This window comes from Nannobrachium achirus (genome assembly GCF_963921795.1).
Source record: "Nannobrachium achirus genome assembly, chromosome: 3".
In the NCBI taxonomy this organism is placed as follows: Eukaryota; Metazoa; Chordata; class Actinopteri; order Myctophiformes; family Myctophidae; genus Nannobrachium; species Nannobrachium achirus.
In genome coordinates, this window is record NC_137812.1 from 47,895,171 (window position 1) to 47,920,511 (window position 25,341).

The following is a 25,341-nucleotide window of genomic DNA, read 5'->3' on the forward strand; positions in this document are numbered from 1 at the left end:
CATGTGGACTCAGGGACATACAGTACATACATACACACAAAACACCAGAAAGAACGCCAAAAGAGAGAGAGCTCAGCTGTCTCTGTGGTAGTTAACACACAGCAAGCAGCACATGCATGTGTAGTCAGTAAAGTAGCCTACAGAAGCTTTAACTAGTGTGTTCCACTTCAGTGTGAAGTGGCAAAATCCAATCGGCTGACAGGAAATGTTATACAGTGCAGGTGTTCTCATGCATCTCCTCTGTGTTTTTTATCGATCTAAAATTGATTGAAGCTGTTATTTCCCCAAATTTAAGCTGTTTATTAAAATGTTTGTCATTGTCTCCACCAGCCGAAGGCATGGGGGAGAGTATGTTTTCCCCTCCGTCCGTCCGTGTGTCCGTCCGTGCGGCGTCCGTGCTTCCTCGCAGTTTGTGAGCACCTAATCTCAGTCGCCGTTGGCCCGGTGAAGAACATATGCCACCCTTTTTACATTGGCCTATTATACAGTAGCACCACCAGGACGCACGGCCTGGTGGAGAGAGAGAGAGAGAGAGAGAGAGAGAGAGAGAGAGAGAGAGAGAGAGAGATGGATGATGGATTATTTATTCATGTATTTATTTGACCGGAGGAATTAGTAATGACATTTTTCATTGCTCATTCATTTCAAGACAGCACCCTCCTCATTCTCCAACATGGCTGCAAGACAGTCTTCTGTCCTCCTGGTGGCGCTGTTGCTTTGCCTGCCAAGCTCCACCCACAGCTTCAAACCACTGAACCTCTTGAGCCTCTTGAACTTAGATAAGTCCACCTCTCATCGTGAAATCACACAGAAAGCCGTCCTCAGAAAGACAGCACAAGTCTGTCAAACCCTTGCTGCCGATGAGGGCCGAGACTTCAGCCTGACGGTGAGATAGGCTACATACATTCTAATCTCTATTAGGTAATTTATGCCTGAATCTATAGGGCCGATATGACTTCAAATCAATATCACAATTTAAAAACTTTAAATATAACTAGAAGTTTGGGCCGCTTCACTCAATATGCCCAATATAGGCATTGGTTGGATCGGCGGTTCTACAAAAAAAAAAAAGGAAATTTCTGAGCTACTGTATCAGTGTGCAAAAGAACCAGCCGTGTGCTGTGAGACCCTCCTCAGCGTCAATTAGTAGTAGGGAAGGGATGAAGATCTACATTGTGAACTTTGAACTGCAATTTACCCTAATTTTGTACGCCACCATCGAACACCAAGTATAATACAGGGTTAAGTAGTCAATCAGACTTATATTCAGTCGATTATAACAAATATTTTAGAGGACAGTGTTGTCAAACCATCATGCTCTGCTACCCTGGTTCCATCCCTTCCTCAGTCTTTATACATCCACCCCAATCCCCCAGTCATGCATACAAATACTACAGCATTTCACATCGCTTTGTCTCTTGTCTGTAGATTGATGACAGCCTGACAGCGTTCAGCGTGATGCAGGCATGTTCCTCTGATGGGCCCATCAGCACATTCCTCTCCACCGTCGTGTTCCAGACCGCCCTCGCTGATATGTACCTTAGCAACGCCAGAGTGGATTTTAAGCACTCTCTAAGTGCAAAGTTCCACTTTGATGATGAGTCCTTCCAGGATGGAAGGGATATCATCACATTAGGTACAGTTTTCCTGTAGAAAATCAGCTGTGGTGGACAAAGTACATGAGGGACGTGAAGTGTTAAACATGAGGACGCTCTCTAAAGATCACGGGATGCTTAATTGATACAGTAGGAAATGAATCGTTTTATGGGTGAATTGCTCCATTAAGTAAGCTACTACTAGGACTCTTGTCAGGTAAACAAAACATTTCCAGAACTGATGGCCATACTTGAGGATTAAATGTGTTCTTTATGGACGTGTTTGCTATAATGTGCTGGCACACTTGGCTGAAGCCTGCAAATGTAGTTGGCTGAAGTTAAAAAGGAATATAAATCAAGATAACAAGTAAATATCTGAGAAGAACTGGTTTAATTTCTTTCTATGGTTTCAATGCACTGAGTTGACCTTGCTTGATAAATCACTTGTGACGTCATTGTAGTCGGAAGAATAGAGCTTTACTATCTCAAATATGAACTTTAAAGCCATTTTATCAATGTATCCAAAGCCCAGTATATGAGGGTATGCGGAGAATATTTGACATTCAGGTTCTAGAGAAAAGACACTTAACTATCAAGGACATGAACAATTCCAACAATGTTTCTCAAATTCTGTGGTACTCTAGGTGTGTCAGCTATTAAAGCCGGTGTGAAGCTGGAGAACTCTGTGTCAGCTATTAAAGCCTTTGTGAAGCGGAATTACTTCCTTGAAGGGAGACTGATCCTGGGAAAAATATGTCACACGTTACAGGTGAGAAATTAGAGATTAATAGATGCAGATGTTTAAAGCCCAGTCCACATTAAGACCACTCTAATTTCTCTCTGCAATATATTGCAAAGGTTTATCGTTATATTTGCTTTTGCCACTGCTAATATTGCCAATGCTTTCAGACTACAGGACGGACTTTCTGTGAATGTTACTTTAGCTTTTGGCATGGATAACTGATATGTGTACCACATATCTATCTTTAGGACTTCTACAGCCACAGTAACTGGGTGGAGCTGGGCAACAGTGCTCCCTACAGCGCTCTGGTCATGCCTGACCAACGTCTGGAGAACCTGGCAGGTAACACACTGCATGCACAGTCTAAACAGAATGGCCTCCTTGTCACATCTTTAGCTATCGATAGTAAGTTACTATGTGCACAGTTTGTGTGCCAGAACAAATGATACAGGTTAAAACGGCTGGTGGATTAGATTGCGAACGTTTTTACCCTGGTAGAGAGACTTTGATGGGGAGAATTTTGCATCAAAACCCCCAAATACGGTTATATTATGTCAGTGGACACATCCAAACTCTTGCAAACACGCACACACACACACACACACACACACACACACACACACACACACACACACACACACACACACACACACACACACACACACACACACACACAGTGTGGTTGGAGAAGGGTCCTCCCGTCTTTTGAGAGAGTGGGACGAAGAAACTAGCTGACAGACACACGCCCACAGAGACTTCTTATCGCTAAAGTGTTTGCACTGTTGTCTTGAGGTCTTTGTGTACAAGTCAATCAGCTGCAATATCTTATCTCAACTCATGAGAAATGTCAGTGGACAATTGTTATGCCCTATTATCAAAACGCATACTCTCTCTCCCTCACACACACACACACACACACACACACACACACACACACACACACACACACACACACACACACACACACACACACACACACACACACTGACCACACCTCGTTATCCCATATGCTACATCTAAACACACACTGGTGCACCCACATTCTCGTAGAGGTACCAGTCAGTCAGCTGAAGTAGATCTTATCTCAAGAAATCACTGTCATGCCCCCGCTATCAAAATAAATAAACACACCTTACACTGACTCACGATATGTGCCTCTCTCTCTCTCACACACACACACACACACGCACGCACGCACGCACGCACGCACGCACGCACGCACGCACGCACGCACGCACGTACATTCTGTCTCTCTCTTTCTCACCACGCCTACCTGCAACATCTGCAATCACCTACTGTACTGGTGCACCCGCATTCTCTTTGTTTGTTTTTCTGTCTTGTGAACATATCAACTTGATCGAACAATGCAACACAAACTACACACGCACCCATGTTAATGTTACTTGCATATCCTCAGCAATGTTGTGTTACTTCAAGATATGCATAAGAAATGTTATTTGATTTTTTGATAGAGAAACATAATCAATCAGTCTTGGAAAGGTTGGATTATTTTCATAACGGGATGTATCTGTACTTTTTTTTTTTTTTTTTTCTTTTTCGGAGTAATCTAACAATCAAATAATCTGCAATCGCATCACTAATACTCTTAACCAAATGACCTTATTCCATCTACATTTAAACTTACTGCTGATATGTTTTGTAGGCCAAGGCACACCAACCTGTAGGAGCTGTACAGGAGAGAGTTGCAAGGACAACATCCTGCCTGAGGTACTGCAGCAAGGACTTCTCACATCAGGATACTTCAGTCCATTTTTCTGGACAACAAAACCAGCAGGTATCACACTCATCACACAACACACATGCTCCCATTCACACACGCACGCATGAATGGGAGCAACAACAACAAGCCAACGAGGAGACACAGCATTTTGAATGTTACCGGTATATAGTAAGGTTATTCCCCTTAAAACTGTCCGACAGTACAAAGGCATAGGTGTGGGCCCATACATGGTATTCAATGCGAGCCCACACTGTTTCATAGGAACAGTGTTTCTAATTTACTGTTGTTCTTAAGATTACATCCAACTATTAACACATCAAAGATTTAAATTAGCACAAATTATCATAGAAATCAGACTGGATGTGGTCGATCAGTCATTCTCTCTTCTCCTCCGTTCCGAGTCAGCACTGGCTGTAAGCTCTCATTCTGGAAACAACTACACTTCCTCAAACAGGTCTAGGAAAAAAAAAAGAAGGAATGTGCATAAGGGGCGTGCACAAAATGTGCTGGGGTATGGCACATGTGCAGTATAATCTGGCCAGCACCTACACTTTGGCTCAGTAGATGGCGGCGTGTGACCATTAAATGGTAGTGTTTGTTTTGTCCTACTTTAAGTGCCTGCTGGGGACTTGCTCTTTGCTCAAATTAAATGTTCTTATGCCACAAAATAAGTAGGCTTATTTGGTGCCCTAATAGGCACAACTATGTGTTGCATATCCTGAATGAATATTAGCTATTATCTATAAGTTATAGAAATCCATCAGATTCTTCTCATCTACTGCTGTTTTACTGATATTTTGTGTAAGTGCTTATAAATAAATTAAATTGTGCGGTCTGTTGAATTCTTTTGCACCATACATTAGTCTGACTACAAGTACGGCACACAGTACAAGTTCTAAGACATATAGACTACTTCAAAGTACAGTATTATATAAAAGCATCCCTCTGAAGACCAATTATTTCCCACAATTGACACAATTGTCAACTAAAAGGATAAACACCTCCAAAGAGCCTTGGGCTTGTTTCAATTGGGGTCCTTTAAAAAAAATAAAACCCAGCACTATGCAGAAAATAAAAGAAAACCTGCAGCTGTTTAGGTGATGAGTGGAGAGAGAACAAAACAAACACACACCTCGCTCTACTGAGAACGGATCATGATCTTTTTTATCTAGCTCCTCTGCTGGAACACTCCACCATGGCAGCTCCAGTTACACTGTGCATGTGCAATACCCCCGCACATTTTGTGCACGCCCCTTATGCTCTATCCTTCTCTTATTAGTCCTAGAAACAGGTTCAAGGCTTGAATGGTCCCTAAAGCTGATTTGCTTGTCGTTAGACCCACCTCCACCTCTGACTCTCATTGGATAATACGACTCTCATTGGATAATACATTCTTGTACCGAAGAAACTCTAGGTTCAGATTACAAACCAGGCTCGGAGTGGGACCAATTTTCAGCCCTGGGATTTGAATCAGACCAGCCCTCATGCTCAAGATTTTTTGGCATTATTTATTAATATAAACAGTAACAAACAGCTATTTTCCCCATCTACTTGCCTGATTAACCATGTGTAGTGCCCCAGGGCGACCTCAAATATAAGTGCCCCCCCCCCCCCACACACACACACCCCATAATGGAACATAACCGTAACCAGCAACTACCAATATTTAAGCAACTTTACAGAAAAATAAGACCAAAGTTGCTTATAATAAGCAGACATGGCAACCCTGACACACACAACATATTTATTTTACTATGGCTCTCTAAGCAGCATAGATTTGTATGATACTAACAGTTACAGTACAAATTCAACAAATATCAGACCATAAAAATGCCACCAGAAAGATAAGCCCAAAGTTGCTTTGCAGACAAGCAGACATGGCAACCCTGACACACAAAAAATGTACAATTTAGGCATTTATCAACTACCAATATTTAAGCAACTTTACAGAAAAATAAGACCAAAGTTGCTTATAATAAGCAGACATGGCAACCCTGACACACACAACATATTTATTTTATTATGGCTCTCTAAGCAGCATAGATTTGCATGATACACCCAAAAAAATAATCTCTCAGTTGAACACATTTTAAATGTGTGAAACTTTTCCACCCATTTTATATGAGTAAATGTATATATGGGATATATGTAGTCCCAAGTCAAATCTACATTCAATGCAATGCATGTTGTTCAATTAGTCCAACTCATTTTCATTAACTTAAGCCAAGTTAATTATATGAACTTAATTAATTTACGTTTGTCCAACTCAAACAAATGTTAACGTAAATGTGTTGGTTCAACTCATTTTTATGGAATTAAGCTAAGATAAATAAAATACTTTTACATTTACATAAGAAGAGTTCGGTGTCAGGTTTTCTTCTGGATGATTTGTTTCAAGTTTTACAATATCAACATACAGATGCATAATGGATATATGCAATAGCAGTGATTATTGAATAATCAGAACATTTAAGAGAAAACCAACGCAATAACCTCAAAGTTACCATGAGTTCTTCTCTTTTAGCCTAGCATGGGGAGGGAGCTCAAGCTTAAACTAGCAGCCTAGCAGTTAGGGTTAGGGTTTAGGCTCAAATACTGACAAATCAAATTCTGACATATGACAGTCATCTTGCCAAGGCAGACACATTGATATGATACATTTAGCATTTTTAGCTCCCGAAAGCTTAAACATTTCCCTGAAAACCTAGAAAAATGCTGTTCCCAGCATGCTTTGCATAACATGTGACCAACTTATTTGACCAATCAAGGGAAAGGGCTGGAGTCACTTCTCAGATCTGTAAAATGTACTTAATAAAATTGAGTTGGATTCAAACAATATTCTCAGAATGATTTCAGCCTTAAAAACTACTCAATAAAATTGGTGAGAGGCGTGGTTTATGGGACTCTGGGAGTTTTCATTGGAACTCATTTTCAATGTGTTTTTAAATTCCATTACTAAGATTTGAGTTACATGAATGTAATATAAATGCATAATGTTAAATGAATAGATTTTGTATAAGCACTATTAATTACATTTGAGTTGGAACAATTTAATAAAAATGCATATATTGTAAATGTATATATTTAAGGTAAGCACGATTAATATTTGTTCAGTTACATCAATTCAATACATTTGCATATATTATAATTAAATACATTTAAATAAAGCCAACATAATGTAAATGTATCACATCTGGCACTATTAATAATATTTGAGTTATATCAATTAAATGTATATGCTTATGCCTTGAAGTGAAGTAATTAAATAAAGCAAACATAATTTATATGTGTCACATTTATAGGGGGGTTGAATCAGTTTTAACAGTTACAGTATAATTCAACAAATATCAGACCATAAAAATGCCAACAGAAAGCCACCAGAAAGATAAGCCCAAAGTTGCTTTGCAGACAAGCAGACATGGCAACCCTGACACAATTTTCTTTTTACAATTTAGGCATTTATCAACTAATATTTAAGCAACTTTACAGAAAAATAAGACCAAAGTTGCTTATAATAAGCAGACATGGCAACCCTGACACACACAACATATTTATTTTACTATGGCTCTCTAAGCAGCATAGATTTGCATGATACCAACAAATTCAACAAATATCAGACCACAAAAATGCCACCAGAAAGCAACCAGAAAGATAAGCCCAAAGTTGCTTTGCAGACAAGCAGACATGGCAACCCTGACACACTAAAAATGTACAATTTAGGCATTTAGCAGTCACTCTTAACCCAGAGTGATTTACAATAAGCAAGGTAATACATCAACATCAATACATCGTATAGCCGCACGGAGGCCGCACGGAGGCGCTCCATCACAATAGTGCACCAGTTCTTTTAGAGTTGTGCATACTAGCTTAGTATCCACCAAATGTTTCCTCCAAACCCTCAACTGTAACCAGTCAAGTTAGAGACAGCAACATTACATTAGCTTAGCTCATGTGAATATTTTGTGTTTACAGTGAGAAAACACTACAAACACTAATAATGTCATTTCTTCTTCAAAGCACATAAAACACAGACTGCAAGGCAATAGCATGAAACATTATGTATCCATGGGATGAACGGTTCCAACGCCACAAAAAAAGGTGCCCCTTTTTTCACTTGAGCACCCCCTCCTCAAAATGAACGGTTCCAATGCCACACAAGGTGCCCCTTTTTTCACTTGAGCACCCCCTCCTCAAAATGTCTGTGCACGCCCCTGATACATTAGCTTAGCTTGGCTCATGTGAATAGTTTGTGTTTACAGTGAGAAAACACTACAAACATTAATAATGTCATCTCTTCTTCAAATCACAATAAAACACAGACTGCAAGGCAATAGCATGAAACATTATGTATCCATGGGATGAACGTTTCTCCATATGTACCTGAAACAGCCTGGAGAGAAGAGTGCACAACTCACACACACTCACACAAGGCTGGCTAACTCCCACAGGGAACAGTTAAATAAAGTCTTACCTTGCGCCAAAATATCCAATTTTATATCAAGGTGTCCAGACTTCCAGCCTGTCCTGGGCTTGGTTATTCCACAGAGGCACAGCCACCCACACACAACAACAAATCCACCCTCTTTGAACAGCTGAAAACATAGTCAGCGGGCTTGTCAGAAGACGTTAAACAGTCACTATGATTGGATGAGAAAGAGGTCTACAGAATCCCAAACCAGTTGTGTAAAACATCCCGCCCCCCAAATGCTGTGATTGGCTTAGAAGCAATGCTAAGGGTGCTTCAAAGAGTCAAAAAGGTACCACGGCCGGCGTCGTCATATAAAATGCATATAATAATATACACCGCAGTGACCTGCAGCGGCCACTCGCCGCGACTCCCCCTAGCGGCCCACCGGGGAATCTCCCGGCTCTCCAGACGGCCACGCCGACGGTGTTACAAACAGACCAAAAGAGGCAGTCCACTCAGAGAGTGGGCAGTGTCTATGTGCTGGAGCCAGGCTATAGGGCATCGCAGTGAGGTGTCGGAAGTAAACTGCCTATTCATTTACACCATAGGGGATTTCATTATCAGCCATAAAATCGTAACAATTCAATGAACACTTACCAGTAGGCTTGTGGTTGTAAAATATAGTTGTGGGCTCGCTGATAACACTATGTTATCTTCATTATTTATAGAGTGAATTCCTTCGCGTGAGTTCCGTCACAGACAGTACAAAGGCAGGTGCAATTGAGGTGTGGAAAATCTGGAGCTGGAGTATTGGTTGAGCTTCACATGACAGTTAGCACGCTGCGAGCCCACACTGTTTCGTAGGAACAGTATCTCTAGTTCTATATGCTCCTGTAGAACCCCCGAGTATGTATGCAATCACTCTAGTTTTAGTAAAAACATGTTTTAATAAAGATTGCACAGAGAAGAACTGCATTACCGGCTAAGAATGTACATCCGGTCACATCGATGTCTGTGATTGGTTGAGCTCGCGGCTACCTCGGAAATACCCTGGGCCCGGCAGATTAATGCACTTCATGTAAATTTCTTTTACAAATATGATGCTTTACTTCCGAGATAAGACGCCGGCCGGCTAGCCTGAGAAGCTCCGTCCCAGAAACATAGTATTTTTGCTATTTTACCCAAGTCCGATTGCTCTCTCGACTACGAGCAGGACTGTTTTTAATGCCATTTTTTAAATCGCTGTGCTCACATTATTGATCGGACACATCGTTTTTATGTTTACGAGGCTTAAAGCTGACCTGCACTCGGGCTGCTGTCGATAGCTTACCTCCGCTAGCTGTCACCTGTGGCTAACCTTTCTGTGCACGTGACGCGAAAATTCCGGAATAAAAGCGGGTTTAAGCGTTTTACAAACTGCTCAAAATGGCGGAAAATGGAAGGGCGGAGCTTACTTAACAAAGACACAGATGGCTTCCTCTTGAGTCAAGGCACGTGTGTAAGCAAGTTGCATGTCTTTAAACGAAACAAGGCATGACTTATGCCCGTTTAAAGTTTGAATTTTCAAACGCTTCGTATAGCGCCCCCCTTTGACCAATTGGAATTAGATTGGTTTCAGTGATATTTGGACTAACACTCTACATCTTTGCCAAATGCCATGAACGTGTCACTTTGCATGTATGATTTAGAGGCAGAAGAATAATTTGCATAAAACCGCAATATTCAGTGAATTATTAAAAAATAATGTTTCACTTTAAAAGAAATCCGCCGAGTTTCGTAAAAAGCGACTGCACGGTTAAGCCACTAGAGAAAAAGTGGCGGAAGAATAGAGAAAAGGTACAATATCAATGAGTGGCCTTTGCCACTGCGTGGCTTGGCCACTAATAAAAACATTTACTAATTTAAGTGGTTGTTTTGGGGGTTATAGAGTAGCCCACAATGGGGGCGGTTCTCCATTCCGAAACATCCCCATTCCGGAACTAGGTTAGCAGTCACCAGCGTCGGCAGGTTAGCATTTCACCAGGTTAGCATTCACCATCGTTAGTTTTACCGAGGTTAGGGTTAAGGTTAGGTTTAGGTGGTCGGAATAGCGATGTTTTGGAGTGCCGATGTGTAACCGTCTACAATGCTGCACTGTCAAGTAGTGGCTGAACGATGTATTGTTTTCTTAGTTCAAATAATCTAAAAAGTAATGATATCCACTTGGCTGGCAGGTCTACTTCGCCCTGTCAAAATATCATAATGACAGTAATGCCTAATTTTGCAGAGCTTTTCTCCCCCTCTCAGGTAAATGTAGCCATGGTGGCTTCTTTGATTGGACCAGCAGACAGGACCCAATTGGGGGCATCAATAAGGATAGCATTTCTTCCAGTCATGGCGACCTCCACCATACAGCAGCTAACCTAGCTGTTGAAGCCACGATGGAGCTACTGGAGGATATCAGAGTGACTGTTGGTGATAAGAGCTTCCTACGGTAAGAGTTCTTTCATTTGAGTCACTTTGCATCCACAACAACACATTACAACAGGGGTTCTCAAACCTTTTTAGGGCGTGAGCCGCGTGACCCCCAAAATAAACATATTTGAACTGGGAAAATATTAATATTAATATTAATATTTGAATATATTCGATATTCGGGCCAATTTCGAAGACCAATATTCGAATTTCATTTCTGAGGAATATTGGTAGCTCTACTACATGCTGACAACGCCTCGCAACACGAGGCGTTGTGAGCATGTAGATTGGCTATTTTCACAATGTTCGCCTGCCTCTTGCTTACTTAATATTTCACAGTTTAGCCAGTTTGATATTAAATGGTCTTGAAAGTCCTTAAATTGTCACTTTATAATGTGCAGATATCCTGTATACCGTACACTTATACTGTGTGTTGGTTTGTTTACCATTGATTGAGAAAAAATTACACTAAGCTAATCATCTGGGGACCCCACAAAATAATTTGAGAACCCCACTTGGGGTCCCGACCCCAAGTTTGAGAATCACTGCATTACAATAAAGATGAGCCAGTTCCAATGGCCATAGATGAGAAATGTATCCAGTAATTTGAGCCAAAGAATCACGTGTTTCAGTCTGTCTTCCACTCTCTTGCTTTCCCAGACTTATGGGCCTCTCCCAGGCTTCTGTGTTGTGTTTTGTCATCGACACCACAGGCAGTATGAGTGATGACATAGAAGAGGCTAAGAGAGTCTCCTTCAAAATCATCGACAGTAAGAAGGGGACCCCACAGGAGCCTTCAGAATACATATTGGTCCCTTTCAACGACCCAGGTAGTAGAAATGTGTCTTATTGCAAACATTCAGAAGTGTATTGAGGCTAAAGGCTAAGATATTTACGTTTACAAGTAATAATAATGTAATAAGGTCCTGCAATGAGCTTCAGTGGCATAATTGCAGGTGGTCCATGGGAAAATGGGAAAGATATATACTATTGTACCTTTGTTAAACGTACTGTATCAAAAGTATGCATGTAATAGGCCTACCGGGAAAAAGCTCAAACCGAAAATAGCAGTTCTACAAACTTGTAGACGCTAGAACCCAGTATTCAGTATTTAAACGCATTTCTGTCATAAACTAGTATGACACCTGAGGGTGAAATGCGACCTCAGGGTGATATGCGACCTGTCGCGCCAATTCTTGGCCATCTGGCCATTCATGATAGTTATGTTTCATGATAGTTATATGTCCTTAATATTAATAACATAATATCCTTAATATTGACAATGTCCTTAATATTGACAATGGCTACTGTCTATGACGGTAGTCCCATATGACATGATGGACTGGACTATCTCCATATATAGTGTTTAGGCCAAACAGGTTCGCTCCATTTCTCAATGTATAGGTCCAAATGCCCAACGTTGAGCTTGATAACGAAACGTTCTTAACACAGCCGCCCCCATATTTACTTTAGAAAATATGTTAAATTCTAAGAACGTTTCGAGTACCGGTTTGATACAAGAGCGAATAAGCGCTACACTTCTGGAATCCTGTACGTCGACTTAAAGTCGGATCCAGGCCTAATAACTTTATCTGGCCAACGGGGCCGCCCCTTTGCCACCTCCTTGTTACATTTTCTTTTATCCAGGTGGATGGACATTCTTTCATAGGTCCCGTATCAGATCGGAGGAGGATACCGCACATTGTACCACATCCACCCTTTCTTCTCTCTCCTTTTGGTATCTTTATCCTCCTCCTCCTTTTTTTCTTTTTTATTCTTCTCTTTTTTTGTCTTTCTTAGTCTTGTGTATCCTTCTCTTTTTTTTGTATTTCTTAGTCTTGTGTAGCCGCCCCGTACAGGAAGTGATGTCACGACTCAATGACATCACACTGACATCACTTCCTGTACAGAATACACTCAAGCGACAAGGTTTTTCAGGGTAAATGCGACCTTCGGTCGCAATGAGCAATTCTATTTGTCTTGTGTGTTCAGATTTTGGACCTGCGAATGTGACAACTGATTCAGACATCTTCAAAGCCAGCATCAATAAGCTGACAGCATCAGGGGGAGGGGACAATCCAGAGATGTGCTTATCTGCTCTCCAGGTGTGTGTGTGTGTGTGTGTGTGTGTGTGTGTGTGTGTGTGTGTGTGTGTGTGTGTGTGTGTGTGTGTGTGTGTGTGTGTGTGTGTGCTCCATATCTGCCATTATTGGTAGCCGCTCTATATGGAGGAGGCGCTGCTTTTTGTACCCATGAGGTAGATACGGTCTTTCTTTCTTTTTTTACAGTAATACTGTAATGCTACTGTTGCGAGCTGTAACTGTGTAAGGTTATGCTGATCACTGTGCACAGTCACAATGTAACTGAATGTCTCCCGAGGAATTTTGCACTGTTAATATTTATGTGCAAATTATGTACCTATGTGGACATAAATAAAGCATTTAAAATGTGTGTGTGTGTGTGTGTGTGTGTGTGTGTGTGTGTGTGTGTGTGTGTGTGTGTGTGTGTGTGTGTGTGTGTGTGTGTGTGTGTTTGCGTGTGCATGTGCATGTGTGTGCGTGTGCGTGCGCGTGTGTGCTCGCGTGCGTGTTAATGCGTGCATGTTAATGCGTGCATATGTACCTGCACCAAGAATGGCAAGGCAGGATGTGTGTACTTCTTAACCACTTACACCCCAGCAACGGTATTATGGGGAAAACGTTCACAGAAACAAAAATCGATAAGCACAACTTTTTAGCTTTTTTAGCTTTTTAGCTTTTTAGCTGTTCACAGCTAACTCAATTAGCTGTGAACTTGTAGATCGTCTATTTTCAGGGAAGATAGTGAAAACAGAAACGTCACTAGTTGTTGCGACCGTCAGGTCACAGTTACTATCAAAACCTCCACCGGCTGTCCGTCAGTCACTCTGTCAGTAGGCACACACACTCCTTGGCTGCCAAACCACAACCTCCACCCCTCATTTCTCACATGGCCCTCTTCTAGCGCCACCATGAGGCCGATTCTTGCAAGACACATTTTTGGACACTGCTCCTACAGATTTTGCCCTATCATGCAAAGCGGGGAGTGCTTCCGGGTCGCGCATCATGGCGGTCGCATTCGCTTGAGCGCTTCGTTTATCAGTGACAAACTTCATTATTCCAGCTCATTGCACTGACTCTCATACTATTATATCGATTGCAAAGTTCACTCGTCCTTCTCTGGCTCACTTCTAACCCAGTTGGATCGGTGATGGCTGCTAATAATCCAAAAGCAGACCTCCGCGGGACTCGCAGCAAAACCCCAGGCAAACACACTCGACGTGGCCCTACCATCTCTACACTGGAGGTGACTATGGCTAACACTGGCACCGTGGATGCTAGCACAGTTGGTGCTGGCTGGCCCATGCTGACTGTGTGATTAATGCTGACCTGGCTACTGCTAACACTGGCGTGGCTACTCCCAATGTGGCTAATACTGGCGACCAGCTTTTTCATTGGCCTGGAAGCTGTCCTCGATGTCTTGAGTGAGCAGAGTTACTTGGTCTACTCTTGACCTGCCCCGCCTGAAACCAGCCTGTTCCCTTGGAAGCTGTGGGTCTACTACTGGCTCTATGCGACTGAGGATCATCCTCTCCAGGGTCTTGAATGGGACGCAGAGCAGCGAGATGGGTCTGTAGGCCTTTGGGTCATCCGCAGGTTTGCCTGGCTTCAGCAGGGCAATGACAGTAGCACGGCGCCAAGTCTTTGGTAGTTTTGACCTCTGAAAGCAGGAAGAGAAGAAAGAGCAAAGCCAGGCAGATGTTTTCTCACTCAGGTGGATCAGGAACTCCGGGTGAATGCTGTCATGCCCTGGGGACTTGCCTTGCCTAAGGTTGCCGATGGCTGCCCTAAGTTCAGCGATGGTAAAGTCTCTGGACATGTCAGCATCGACACTGGGTGCCCTAGAGAGAGAAGACACCTTGCGCAGTGTAAGGCGGGCAAAGTTCTTATCTGCCTCTTGGAATTGGCTGTTCTTCAGGAGCTGGGCTGCGATGGCATCTGCTGTCACAGGGCACTTGGTGGGTGATGTTTTCCTGCCAGTAAGCTGGTTAAGAATCTGCCATGCCTTACTGCTGGAATGGGTGAAATCGATTGATTCAGCGGTTTCAGTCCATCTGGCCCTTCAGGTGGCGTCCAGCTTGTGGAGTCGTGCCGATGCAGTCGTGTCCACATCCTCCCTTGAGCCAGCCTGCTGGTGTTCACGCAGGAGGTGATTGCATTCCTCGTCCCAGCCCGGGATGTAGCTCGCATTGTAGCTGCGTGGGATGGACTTTTTTGCTGCACTTAAGAGCAAATTGCAGTAGGCTGCATATGCTGTATCCACATCGGCGATGCCTGGATCCGGGAGGTTGGCTGATGTTCTCTCTGTCTACGCGGTGAATGCCTGCCAGTTGGCCTTCCGGAAGTTCCACCTACGGACAGGTTTGCCCCCTACTGGCTGTACCAGTGAGGGGACTTGGATGACAGACGGTCGATGGTGTGACCGGGGAACCTCTCGATAACCTGTCTTTCCGGGATTGGGTCGCCATTGCGGCAAACAGCAAATGCGAGGTCTGGGTTGGTGAAGGTGTTCCATCTTGAGGAGTGAAAACTTGGTGGCTCTTTGGGGTTGAACAGGAGCTGAGCATTGGCGCCAGTCAGTGTGCTGGCAGTTAAAGTCCCCTGTATAGATGGCGGGTGCCTGGACGAGCGGGAGGGCTGACACAGTCAGTGTAGATGGTGGGGGCTTTTACACATTTACAACCGATGTTGCCTGTATCCTAGTGGACAGCCACTCAACGCTAGTGCCTGGTGGTGATTGGCCTGTGGCTGCCCACCCAAGATCAGACCTCACAAAGGTCGCGATCCCGTGATGTCTGCTGAGGATGGAACCAGCGAGGTGGAACCCGGGCAGCTTGAGGATGTCTTCAGCCATACAGTGGGTTTCCTGTAGGGGAACGGCTGCAACCTTGTGGGAGTCGGCGAGGTGGTGTATGATCTCGAGTTTGGCGTTGGTAAGGCCCTCGACGTTTAGCTGGAGCACTGCCAGCCCTTGGTGGTCGATCATCGGGATAGACACCCGTCCTGGCTTGGACAGACCAAGGTGACCCCGGCCTCTTACACCTTGGTCTGTCAGGCTGACGATGATTAGTTGGCGACATTGGTTTCGCAAGCGGGTCTCTCACCCTGACCTTGCTACTCACAGAGGAGACCGCGTGAAGGTTGTCGTCCATCTCCTCTTCTCATACTCCTCTTCTCATAATATGAGAAGAGGAGATGTGTGTGCGAACAAGTCTAATATGCGAACAAGTCTTGGTTTATTGTATGCCCTGAATCTCAAATAAACAAAACTGTGAAAAAGAAATCACGCAAAGTGGTACACAGTATCTCTACAGTCATGTCATCAACATGGATCTATCCCGTTTCCCATATTCTCTCCTGATTGGCTACCATTTGCCTTCCAAAGTTTGTGTATGCAACCTAACGGTCGCTTATCTCCCGATTTAGCCCTGGGGGACTCCGCTCAAAAGGAACAGGCACAGATCTACAAGTTTGCACGTTGTGAGGCGGAGACATTTGGTCTAGACGGGGTAAAAGTACAGTTGTAGCACTGGTTACAACTGTAAGTCTGGAGGTTTAATGACACTCTTCCAGTCATACTCCTTCCCTTGGGGAGACGCTCTGCTCGACCAAATACAGAAAACGTTTCACTCGTTTACTCCCGGAGGACAATGCCATTGTCCGTAAGTCATGTCAAACATGTTACAAGGCCAGCCTTAAGCGGCGCCTTTAAAACCGCTGACTTCCCAAGTCACTTCCTCTTTTATGTCTCATCAGACTACGTGCACTCACTCGCTCCAAGCGTCCTTTCTGTTTTAAAGATGGGGTGCCATGAACCCCCCCCCCCCCCCCAAAAAAAAAACATGATTATCAGGTATTATGATTATACTAGGAGGAAGATTTTTTTCCAAAAAAAGTGTACAGAAAGAGTTAAAATTAGGTTTTTATATGGCCACACCCACCAGTTCATTAAGTAAGCCTGGTTGATCAGGTGGGTGGTGATCCGGCTGAAGTTAGCCACATCCACAGTGTTGGGTGAATGGTAAAAGGGGAGGGGATGATTCTATGATGTCACTATCTGTGTTTTTGGATCGGCACTTTTGACCCACAAGGTAGCAGCCTCGAGGAAGAAATCCAAAATACAAAGGGAATACATAATTGCTCGTAACAACCACACCAGGGGGTCTAATGAAATACTGTCAACCTCCTAGATGAAAACCAGAAAAAGTACAAAACTATGCCACCACCTCTTTAAGTATGATATAATCGTCTCAGAGTTAACCTAAAGCGTCGAAGTAGGTTTAAGTCAAGTGGCCATCAAAACAAGTGGCCATCATGTGCCCATTGACAAGACATATGCTAAATAAGATGATTTGTTCAAATTGTTTTGTGTCTGTAATTGCAATTGCAATTTAATGTAATTCAATTGCTTGTCAGTTTGTTTGTTTTTGGACAGAGTTTAATACTCGTCTACACTTCAACTTTGACTTGTTTATTTGTTTTATTCGCAGACTATTATTAAATTATTGTAAGAGCAATTTCTAGTTTCTACAGTGAGCTGAATTGTGGCCGGTAGACCATTCTGTAAATTCTGTTCTAAAGAAACTTTGTTCTTTGCTGTGTGACACAAAGCTTGCCCTGACGGCAGCTCCACCCTATTCTGAAATCTTCGTCTTCACTGATGCTGCGGCCAAAGACCAACATCTGAAAAGTGCTGTGAATACCCTCATAGAGAGCACCAAGACGTCGGTGAGTTAACCTTTTACTTTTGTCCCTCTCTGTGTTTTTATTTCAAAACAGTGTTGATTTTGTCAACAAAACTAAGGGATAAATGTTCGTCAACTAAATTTTTTTCACAAAACTAAGCTATGACGACTATAAATATGTCTAAATGTATAGACAATTTCGTCAACAAATAAAAACTAGACTAGACTAAAATGTTATGGTGGGACTAGTGGAGAAGAGATCCAGTAGAAGTAAAAGACAAGTCATTTTATGTTTGATTGCGCTCTGAAAATAGCAGATCTACAAGCTTGAGCTTGTAGATCGCTTTTTCAGCATGCAACAAAGTATAAATTCAGGCATTTTGGCACCATCAAGGCCCCCCAAAATACATTTTTGATGAAAAAATCAACTGCAGATTTAGGCGACTAAGTCTTATGATATTTAGTCACTAAAACTAAAACATTTCAGATTACTAAAATATGACTAAAACTAAATTAAATTTTATTCAAAAGAATATGACTAAATCTAAATTTGCTGTCAAAATCAACACTGCTCGAAACGCTTCCAAGTAAAATTGCATTTGGGAGCAGCAATAGATTTTTATTCTTATACACATGTCAAAGTTAACCACTTACGTAAATCTCAGGATCCATATTTTGCGACATACTGTAAGCGTGTAGATCTGCTATTTTCAGCAAAGATAATATATATTTTTGGGCTTTTTTTGCCTTAGTGTTAGGACAGTAGACTGACAGGAAATGGGGAGAGCAAAGGTTGGTTGGAATCAGGAATCAAACCAGCAACACGCTGTCAGGCTACACTGAGCCTAAGTGATATGCGCCTGTCCCGGTAGGCCAGCGGGCGCCCCCAAAAGACATTTAATATAGCGAAAACAGAAAAGACACTAGCATAGAGGTCTGAGGGACTACGCTCAACCATATGGCGTTTAAGTGGTAAACTGTTAGACATATAGCGAGGCTGTGGAGGCGATCTGCTCACAAGGACGTTGTGAGCTTGTAGATAGGCTTTGTATTATTATTATTTTATTTTTTACACTGTACATTTTCTGTTGTCCTGCCCTTCCATCTATCAGGTGACATTCATGCTGACAGATGTCTTGTCCAGTCGCCGGCGCAGGGGAACGCTTCAGCAGGGAGCTACACGCCGCATGGATGAAACAGACGCCCAACTGTACCGTGACCTTGCTCTGGCTTCTGGAGGTCAAGCCATTGAGGTCACAAAGTCCGAGCTTCCACAGGTTACCAGTGTTATAGAGGATTCTTCAGCCAGTGCTGTGGTGAGACTAACCATCCCACTCAGTGATGTTCAACCCTTCTCATATCAAGGCCCATTATTTATTAGGCATTGGAGCCACAAACCACCATTTTATGAGATTTAGGGGATAACCTGGGACCCCCTCAAGGACCACTGGTGATCCCCGGATCCCACTTACTGAATTACAAACGGCAGTTAGATTGGAAAACATGTTTAGCTACTACTATAATTATTTCATTTGTTTTATTTCTGTACAGTAGCTAGTAGTCTGATGGATTTTTCAACACAATTTATTTACAGGTTACAGTTTTCCAGGCAGTAATAAATCCCGGAAGGCCTGATAACTTTACTTTTGAAGTTGACGGTTCAATGAGAAACATAACCGCTTACATCACAGGAGCTTCCTCACTAACCTTCAGTGTCACAAGCCCCACAGGTATGACTGTGTTTGTATGTGTAATCAGCAACACAATGCGTGCATGTCACCTAAACAATTGTTAAATTCATACGAATGGAACCATTTATCTTATTGGAACCTTTCAGGGTTATTGAAAAACGAATGAAATAACTGTATAATAATGAAAAGAAAATACACAGTGGTGTGCGGTGATAATGGTCATGTCATGGGTATTTTCATTTTGTGCTGTGGTCTCTGGTACTGCGGTTAGAACGTTTTTTTTAAACCATGTTGGCTACTGATAGCTATCTACCGCATTCAACATACATGTGCATAAGGGCCACCTCTACTAAAGGCATAAGGAAATACCTACATAATCTGAATAGGCTTACATATTAGACCTACAACAAAAATGGCACCAACAATAAAAATCGAATATTTTATTTATATGTGATTAGTAAGACTTGAAAGACAGGTTTAAAAAATACATCCGGGGAACTTACAGTGTAGTTATTGCTCTGACCTGTTAGTCACCCTACACCAGGGGTCTTCAATGTTTTCAGGCCAGGGACCCCAAACTGATGGGGAGATGGAGCAGGGACCCCCTACCCCGTAGGGTGGTCCTGGGATACAACATATATTGTAAAATTGTGTTTCATGTGTATAAACATACCTTATTAACTGAGAACCAATGTCAATACTATCAATCTATCATTAACAATCTGTCAATTGCACAATAATCATGTACAAACTATTCGAAAGAAACAGAATCATGTGTGTGTGTATATATATATATATATATATATATATCTTTTTTGAAATAAAAATATATATAAAAAAGAAATCTGGGACCCCCTGCAGTATCCCCGCGGACCCCCTAGCCCCCTGTTGAAGACCCCTGCCCTACACTTGGTGTAGATTCCTCCGATCAGACAACATTTATACATTATTATGAATAGACATGGAATGGTGCATAAGGAATGGCCATCTGATTAATTTCAGCAGAAGCAGTTCAACGTCTTTCTCCTCTGGTCTCCCCAATAGGTGTCTCTCAGGCCTCCAGTGTGTCCAGTGGCCCTCTGGGCTCTTTCACCACAGTGGGAAACCTGCGTCGCTTCCGCTTCAGTGCCGACAACCTAACAGGGTCATGGGATATTAGTGTCAACTCTAATGACAGATACTCTCTCAAGGTCATAGGTCAGTATCATATACATTTAGATACTGAACCAAATACCATTGGTTACATGTACAGTAGATGCTTTTGTTGTAATGCATGTGTATCTCACTCACACACACACACACACACACACACACACACACACACACACACACACACACACACACACACACACACACACACACACACACACACACACACACACACACACACACACACACACACACAACACTGTGTGTTGACTCAACCATTGATTACAGAAACCCCCACTTCCAATAAACAAGTTGAGTAGGCTGCATATTTGCTGCTGAGCATTCTGAACTATACAAACAGTATAGGCCTGAGGATCTGCTTCTGTGTGTTCCAGGTCAAAGTTCAGTGAACTTCATCTATAACCTTGTGGAGGCACATGAGGGAGCCCACGGTGACTTTGGTCCGAAAGAGGGGCGTCCTCTCACAGGTAAGTTCTAAACTAGACCAGGTCACCTGGTCGTGCCAGACCCGCAATGAAAACTAGTATGGCACTGAACACATGAACACACAGGATTTTATAGTCTCAGCAACAAAGCGTAGTGAGCTTGTAGATCGGCTGTTTTGACTAGTATGGCACTGAACTAACACATGAACACACAGGATTGTATAGGCTGAGCAGCTGGAAATGTTTGTGAGCTTGTAGATGGGCTGAGGAATTTATAGTGTCAGCAGCTCGTCAGCCAACTCAACTCAGCTGGTCCTGTACAGGTGACGGCACTCAAGGCAATCAGCCGAGCAAGGGAAGGGAGGGGCAGATGAGCAGGCACACTGAGGAAAAGAGGGACAGGCACACTGAGGAAAAGAGGGACCGACAGACCGACCGACAAAGCCTTATGTAGGCCGACCCCCTGGGTCTGGCAAAAAGTAGTACGAGTTATCCCCCCAAGTGCATCCTTAGGGTGGTGGGGACATACAGTATACTAGTAAGACACCTCAGTGTGACTTGCGACCTCAGGGTGACATGCGCCAATTCTTGGCCATCTGGCCAGTGATGTATATGGGAACAGTTACTCATATATGGAGACCCCTTCATGATAGTTATGTTATGTCAAAACATGCCCATATATGGACATTACCAAATATGGGCATTCCCATATATGTCCTTAATATTGATAACATAAAATCCTTAATAATGTCCTTAACATTGACAATATAGGAATCTCCATATATGGGCATAAAATGTACGTTAACTCTTATACTGCTTTGGACGTTCCTGTTCGCCCCAATTCTCGAGAGTGAGCCGCGCCAATACGGCCGTTCGTTCGTTTACCTTGTTGATGTCCTTAAGCTGATGAGGGGTCGCGCCGCCGTGTACTGTAATCACATCGTCTGCAGGGATGGTCTTAAAAATCCATTATGCATTAACATCAACTGAGACCAATTCTCTTCCGTGTTGATTTTCTCAACACGGAAGGCTCAATGGCCAGAGTGTGCTCTCAATGTAAGGGAAGCGGGACCAGCCAAATTCACATTAATCCTTGCATGACGCCGCCCTCTGCTGCCTGGTCTGCGAAAGCGCAGACCAGGCACTTAAAAAAAAAAAAAAAAAAAAAGTGTATCTGTCTACTATAACGTCGCAAAGGTAAGCCGCTTTTTGATGGCACCAGACCCAATAAATAAATAAATAATCTGGCAGGGAAAAAGTTAATTAGTAATGCCAAGTAGGGCCTTGGTGAGTTAGGGCCTTGGTTTGATGCCCGTGGATCTCCATATATGGGCATAAGGGGTACCCTAACATTCTCATTTTGAAATCTCCATGTATGGGCATAAAAGGTTTTTTTCTTTTTCTGGGAATGACCAAATATGGACTTTCATACCCTGAGAAATGTCGTAGCTTGTCTGACTGTCAGTACAAGAAGTGATGTCACGTGACATCCTTTTTATGCCCATATATGAGTCATTCTGTACCACATCACTGTGACTCACTGACATCACGTGACATCACTTCCTGTACTGACAGTCAGACAATACTGACAGTCAGACAAGCTACGAGATTTCTCAGGGTATAATGCGACCTTCGGTCGCAACAATTATACTATTTTTGACTTTTTTCAACAACAAAAAAAAGGTATGAATTAGGGGGTCCTTATTTTCAACTTACAGTATGATGACTTGTTCTCCTTGTAGGTGGTAATGCCAGCCTGTTGGTCACTGTCACAGGAAGTGACACAGCAGAAGTCAGAGAGGTGTCTCTGGTGGAAACCTCTGGATCGCAGGTCAACGGATCAGTGCAGGTATTCTACACCAATGTTCATGTCAAGGACACCCACATTGATATGAATTTGACCGCAGACCACCATCTGAAAAGATTTTGTGCCAGGGACACCCATTATTTTTTGAAATGTTCTTGTGAGCTTGCAGCTCACAACACAGATTGAAGTACTGTATAACATAGGTACTGTATATATAAGTGGTTAAACTGATGTTGATGCTATGCTAAAGTATGGTTACTCATTTTGCTGGGACCCCCTGGAACCACCTCAAGGGGAGGACATTTGAGAACCTCTGAGCTACACTGATTGAATATGTGACTTTGAATTGGATCTATGTACAACAACAGGCCTACACTTTGAACAGTAGAGATTAAAGTAAGCTAAAGGTCTTAAGTACTGTTGGTGATTATTATTACGATTAAAATGAATTGCCCTCCAGAGACAGAGATGTCACCTGAGCCTGCCATGAGAATGGCTGGCCAGATGCATCTCGCCCGCCCGTCAACATCTTGTGTTTTCATCTGAATCACAACCAAAAGAGGGAACTAAAAGCACAAAGTCGATTGTTCTGCCCTCTATAGGCTCTGGGTGGTGGCCTCTTCCTGGTTACGTTCTCTGACCTTCCAGCGGGTGAATTTGTTCTGCGTCTGAAAGGAGGAGAGAGCGCCACCTCCAGGTCGACAATACCATCTGGGGACTTCCAGCGGCAGGCAGCCACACAGATGAAGACCTCCAGCATCTCTGTAACGGTGAAGCACTTTCACATTCATGTAACAGGATCTCCAGTGTTTAAAGTGTACTGTACATCTAGAAATATGTGTCCCTATTCTGGGTTGAACATCTGGAAATAAACCTACAGTACAAGCTCCCACGGCATGGTAGATGAGCTATTTTCACATAAAATGGAAAAATGGAGTGTACCTAGTATAGAGCCGTGGGGGACACCGTTCAACTCCAAGTATGTGGTTTAAGTGGTTAAACAACTGCGGTCACATCGGGTTATTTCTTTGTTTTAGTTTGTCTTTTTTTTTTTTTTTATCACTTTAAACTGGAAATTATTGAAAAGAAAATACAAAACGTATTTTTCATTCAGCGCTTACCTTTATCCTGCCTGCCATCCACTGCAGGCCAAATGTAGATACTGATTAATTTGATAAATTAAAGCATAAATACATCTGTGTCTCTTAGCTCCCCATCATCATGGTCATTCATTCTCTATGCAGGTCCAAACCAATAGCACCACCGTAAAACCAGGCTCCACCATTTCCATCCCCTTCACTGTATCTACAACCACCAATGGGGTAGTCAACGCCACCGGAAGTGCTAGTTTCACCATGCGTATCAGCAACGACCAGAACTACACCTCCACTTCGCCCGCCACCATCTCCACAGCAGAAGGCGGCAAAGCAAGCGGCACAGTGGAATTAACGGTCCCGGCCAACGCTGTGTCTGGATCCGGTGTGACTCTTATCGTGGAGGCGGAAAACACGGCCACGGCTGACACGTCCAACTATGCCCTGCTCAGACTATCTGTGGCCGCTGAGGTAACTAACTGCAAGCCGGTTTGCGGGGTAGGGTTGGTGCGGTCCTGATGTACTGAGGCAGGGTAATGAAATGATTTAGCACCAGGTCTGTCCAGACTCCAGAGCCATTGGAAAGTTGCACCATTGCGGGGGCAGAAAACAGTGCTGGTCACGTCGTGGTTCATGTAACTGGAAATAGTGACAAACGCCCATAGACTTCATTGCATTCTGTGAACTTCAGGTTCTGCGCTTTGTCACTATTCACCAAAAGAAGTCTATGTAGAAGACCTGGCCTGATGAAGTGAACAGTAGGGGTGTAACTCTCCAATAGAGAGTTACACCCCTACTGAAAATGATTTCTGTATGCCCACTTGGCACTTCCTCTCTTTGCAGGTGACAGATGTAACCCGCCCAGTGTGCACAGGGGCCAGTGTGTCTGCCAGCTGTTCCTCCAGTCCATCTCTCTGTAGCACCTCCCAGTGGGAATTCTCCGTGTACATCACAGATGGAGTCAACGGTACCGGCATCGAAAGCCTCACCGTCCGTCAAGGGAACGGCACCCTCAACACCATCACGGTCGTGGGAGCTGACGGGGAGAACATTACACTTGCCACCTACAGCGCCTCCTGCTGTTCACAGGATGTAAAGCTGGTGGCAGTCGATGGAGCAGGAAATGCGGGCACGTGTGTGGCGCAGGCGAGAACTGCTCCAGTGCCAACCCCAGCAGCTGTAGTTGCTACCACATCCACCGGGGGGCACACTTTGACTTTGTCTCAATGTCTCTGGATTAGCCTGGCAGTTTGTTTTGTTTGGATGTGAAGAGAGGAATGATTGTGGCGTGGAGAAAATAATGCATTTTTCTGCACATATTTGCTTTATAAAGATTATATACTTTATTCCTTTAAAGTAAAATGAAATGACACATTTACTTTCATTCTGGGCATGTCCTAATAGACAAATATTTGGTGAAAATAGCAGATCTGCAAGCTCACAACATGTTG

The 25,341-nt window shown here is 43.2% G+C and overlaps 1 protein-coding gene across 1 annotated transcript; it reads left to right on the forward strand.

Annotated features, from left to right (window-relative positions):
• Positions 1-673: 673 nt before the first annotated feature.
• On the forward strand, positions 674-25,159 carry LOC308282301 (von Willebrand factor A domain-containing protein 7-like; the record flags this gene model as incomplete). Its single annotated transcript, XM_080722648.1, has 17 exons — positions 674-886; positions 1,429-1,636; positions 2,240-2,364; positions 2,586-2,679; positions 4,001-4,132; positions 10,773-10,959; positions 11,601-11,770; positions 12,933-13,045; positions 17,630-17,746; positions 18,816-19,019; positions 19,298-19,433; positions 20,439-20,591; positions 20,939-21,031; positions 22,732-22,838; positions 23,399-23,560; positions 24,041-24,361; positions 24,734-25,159. The coding sequence occupies 17 exons, from the start codon at positions 674-676 to the stop codon at positions 25,157-25,159; spliced, it is 2,961 nt and encodes a 986-aa protein (XP_080578774.1).
• Positions 25,160-25,341: the final 182 nt, after the last annotated feature.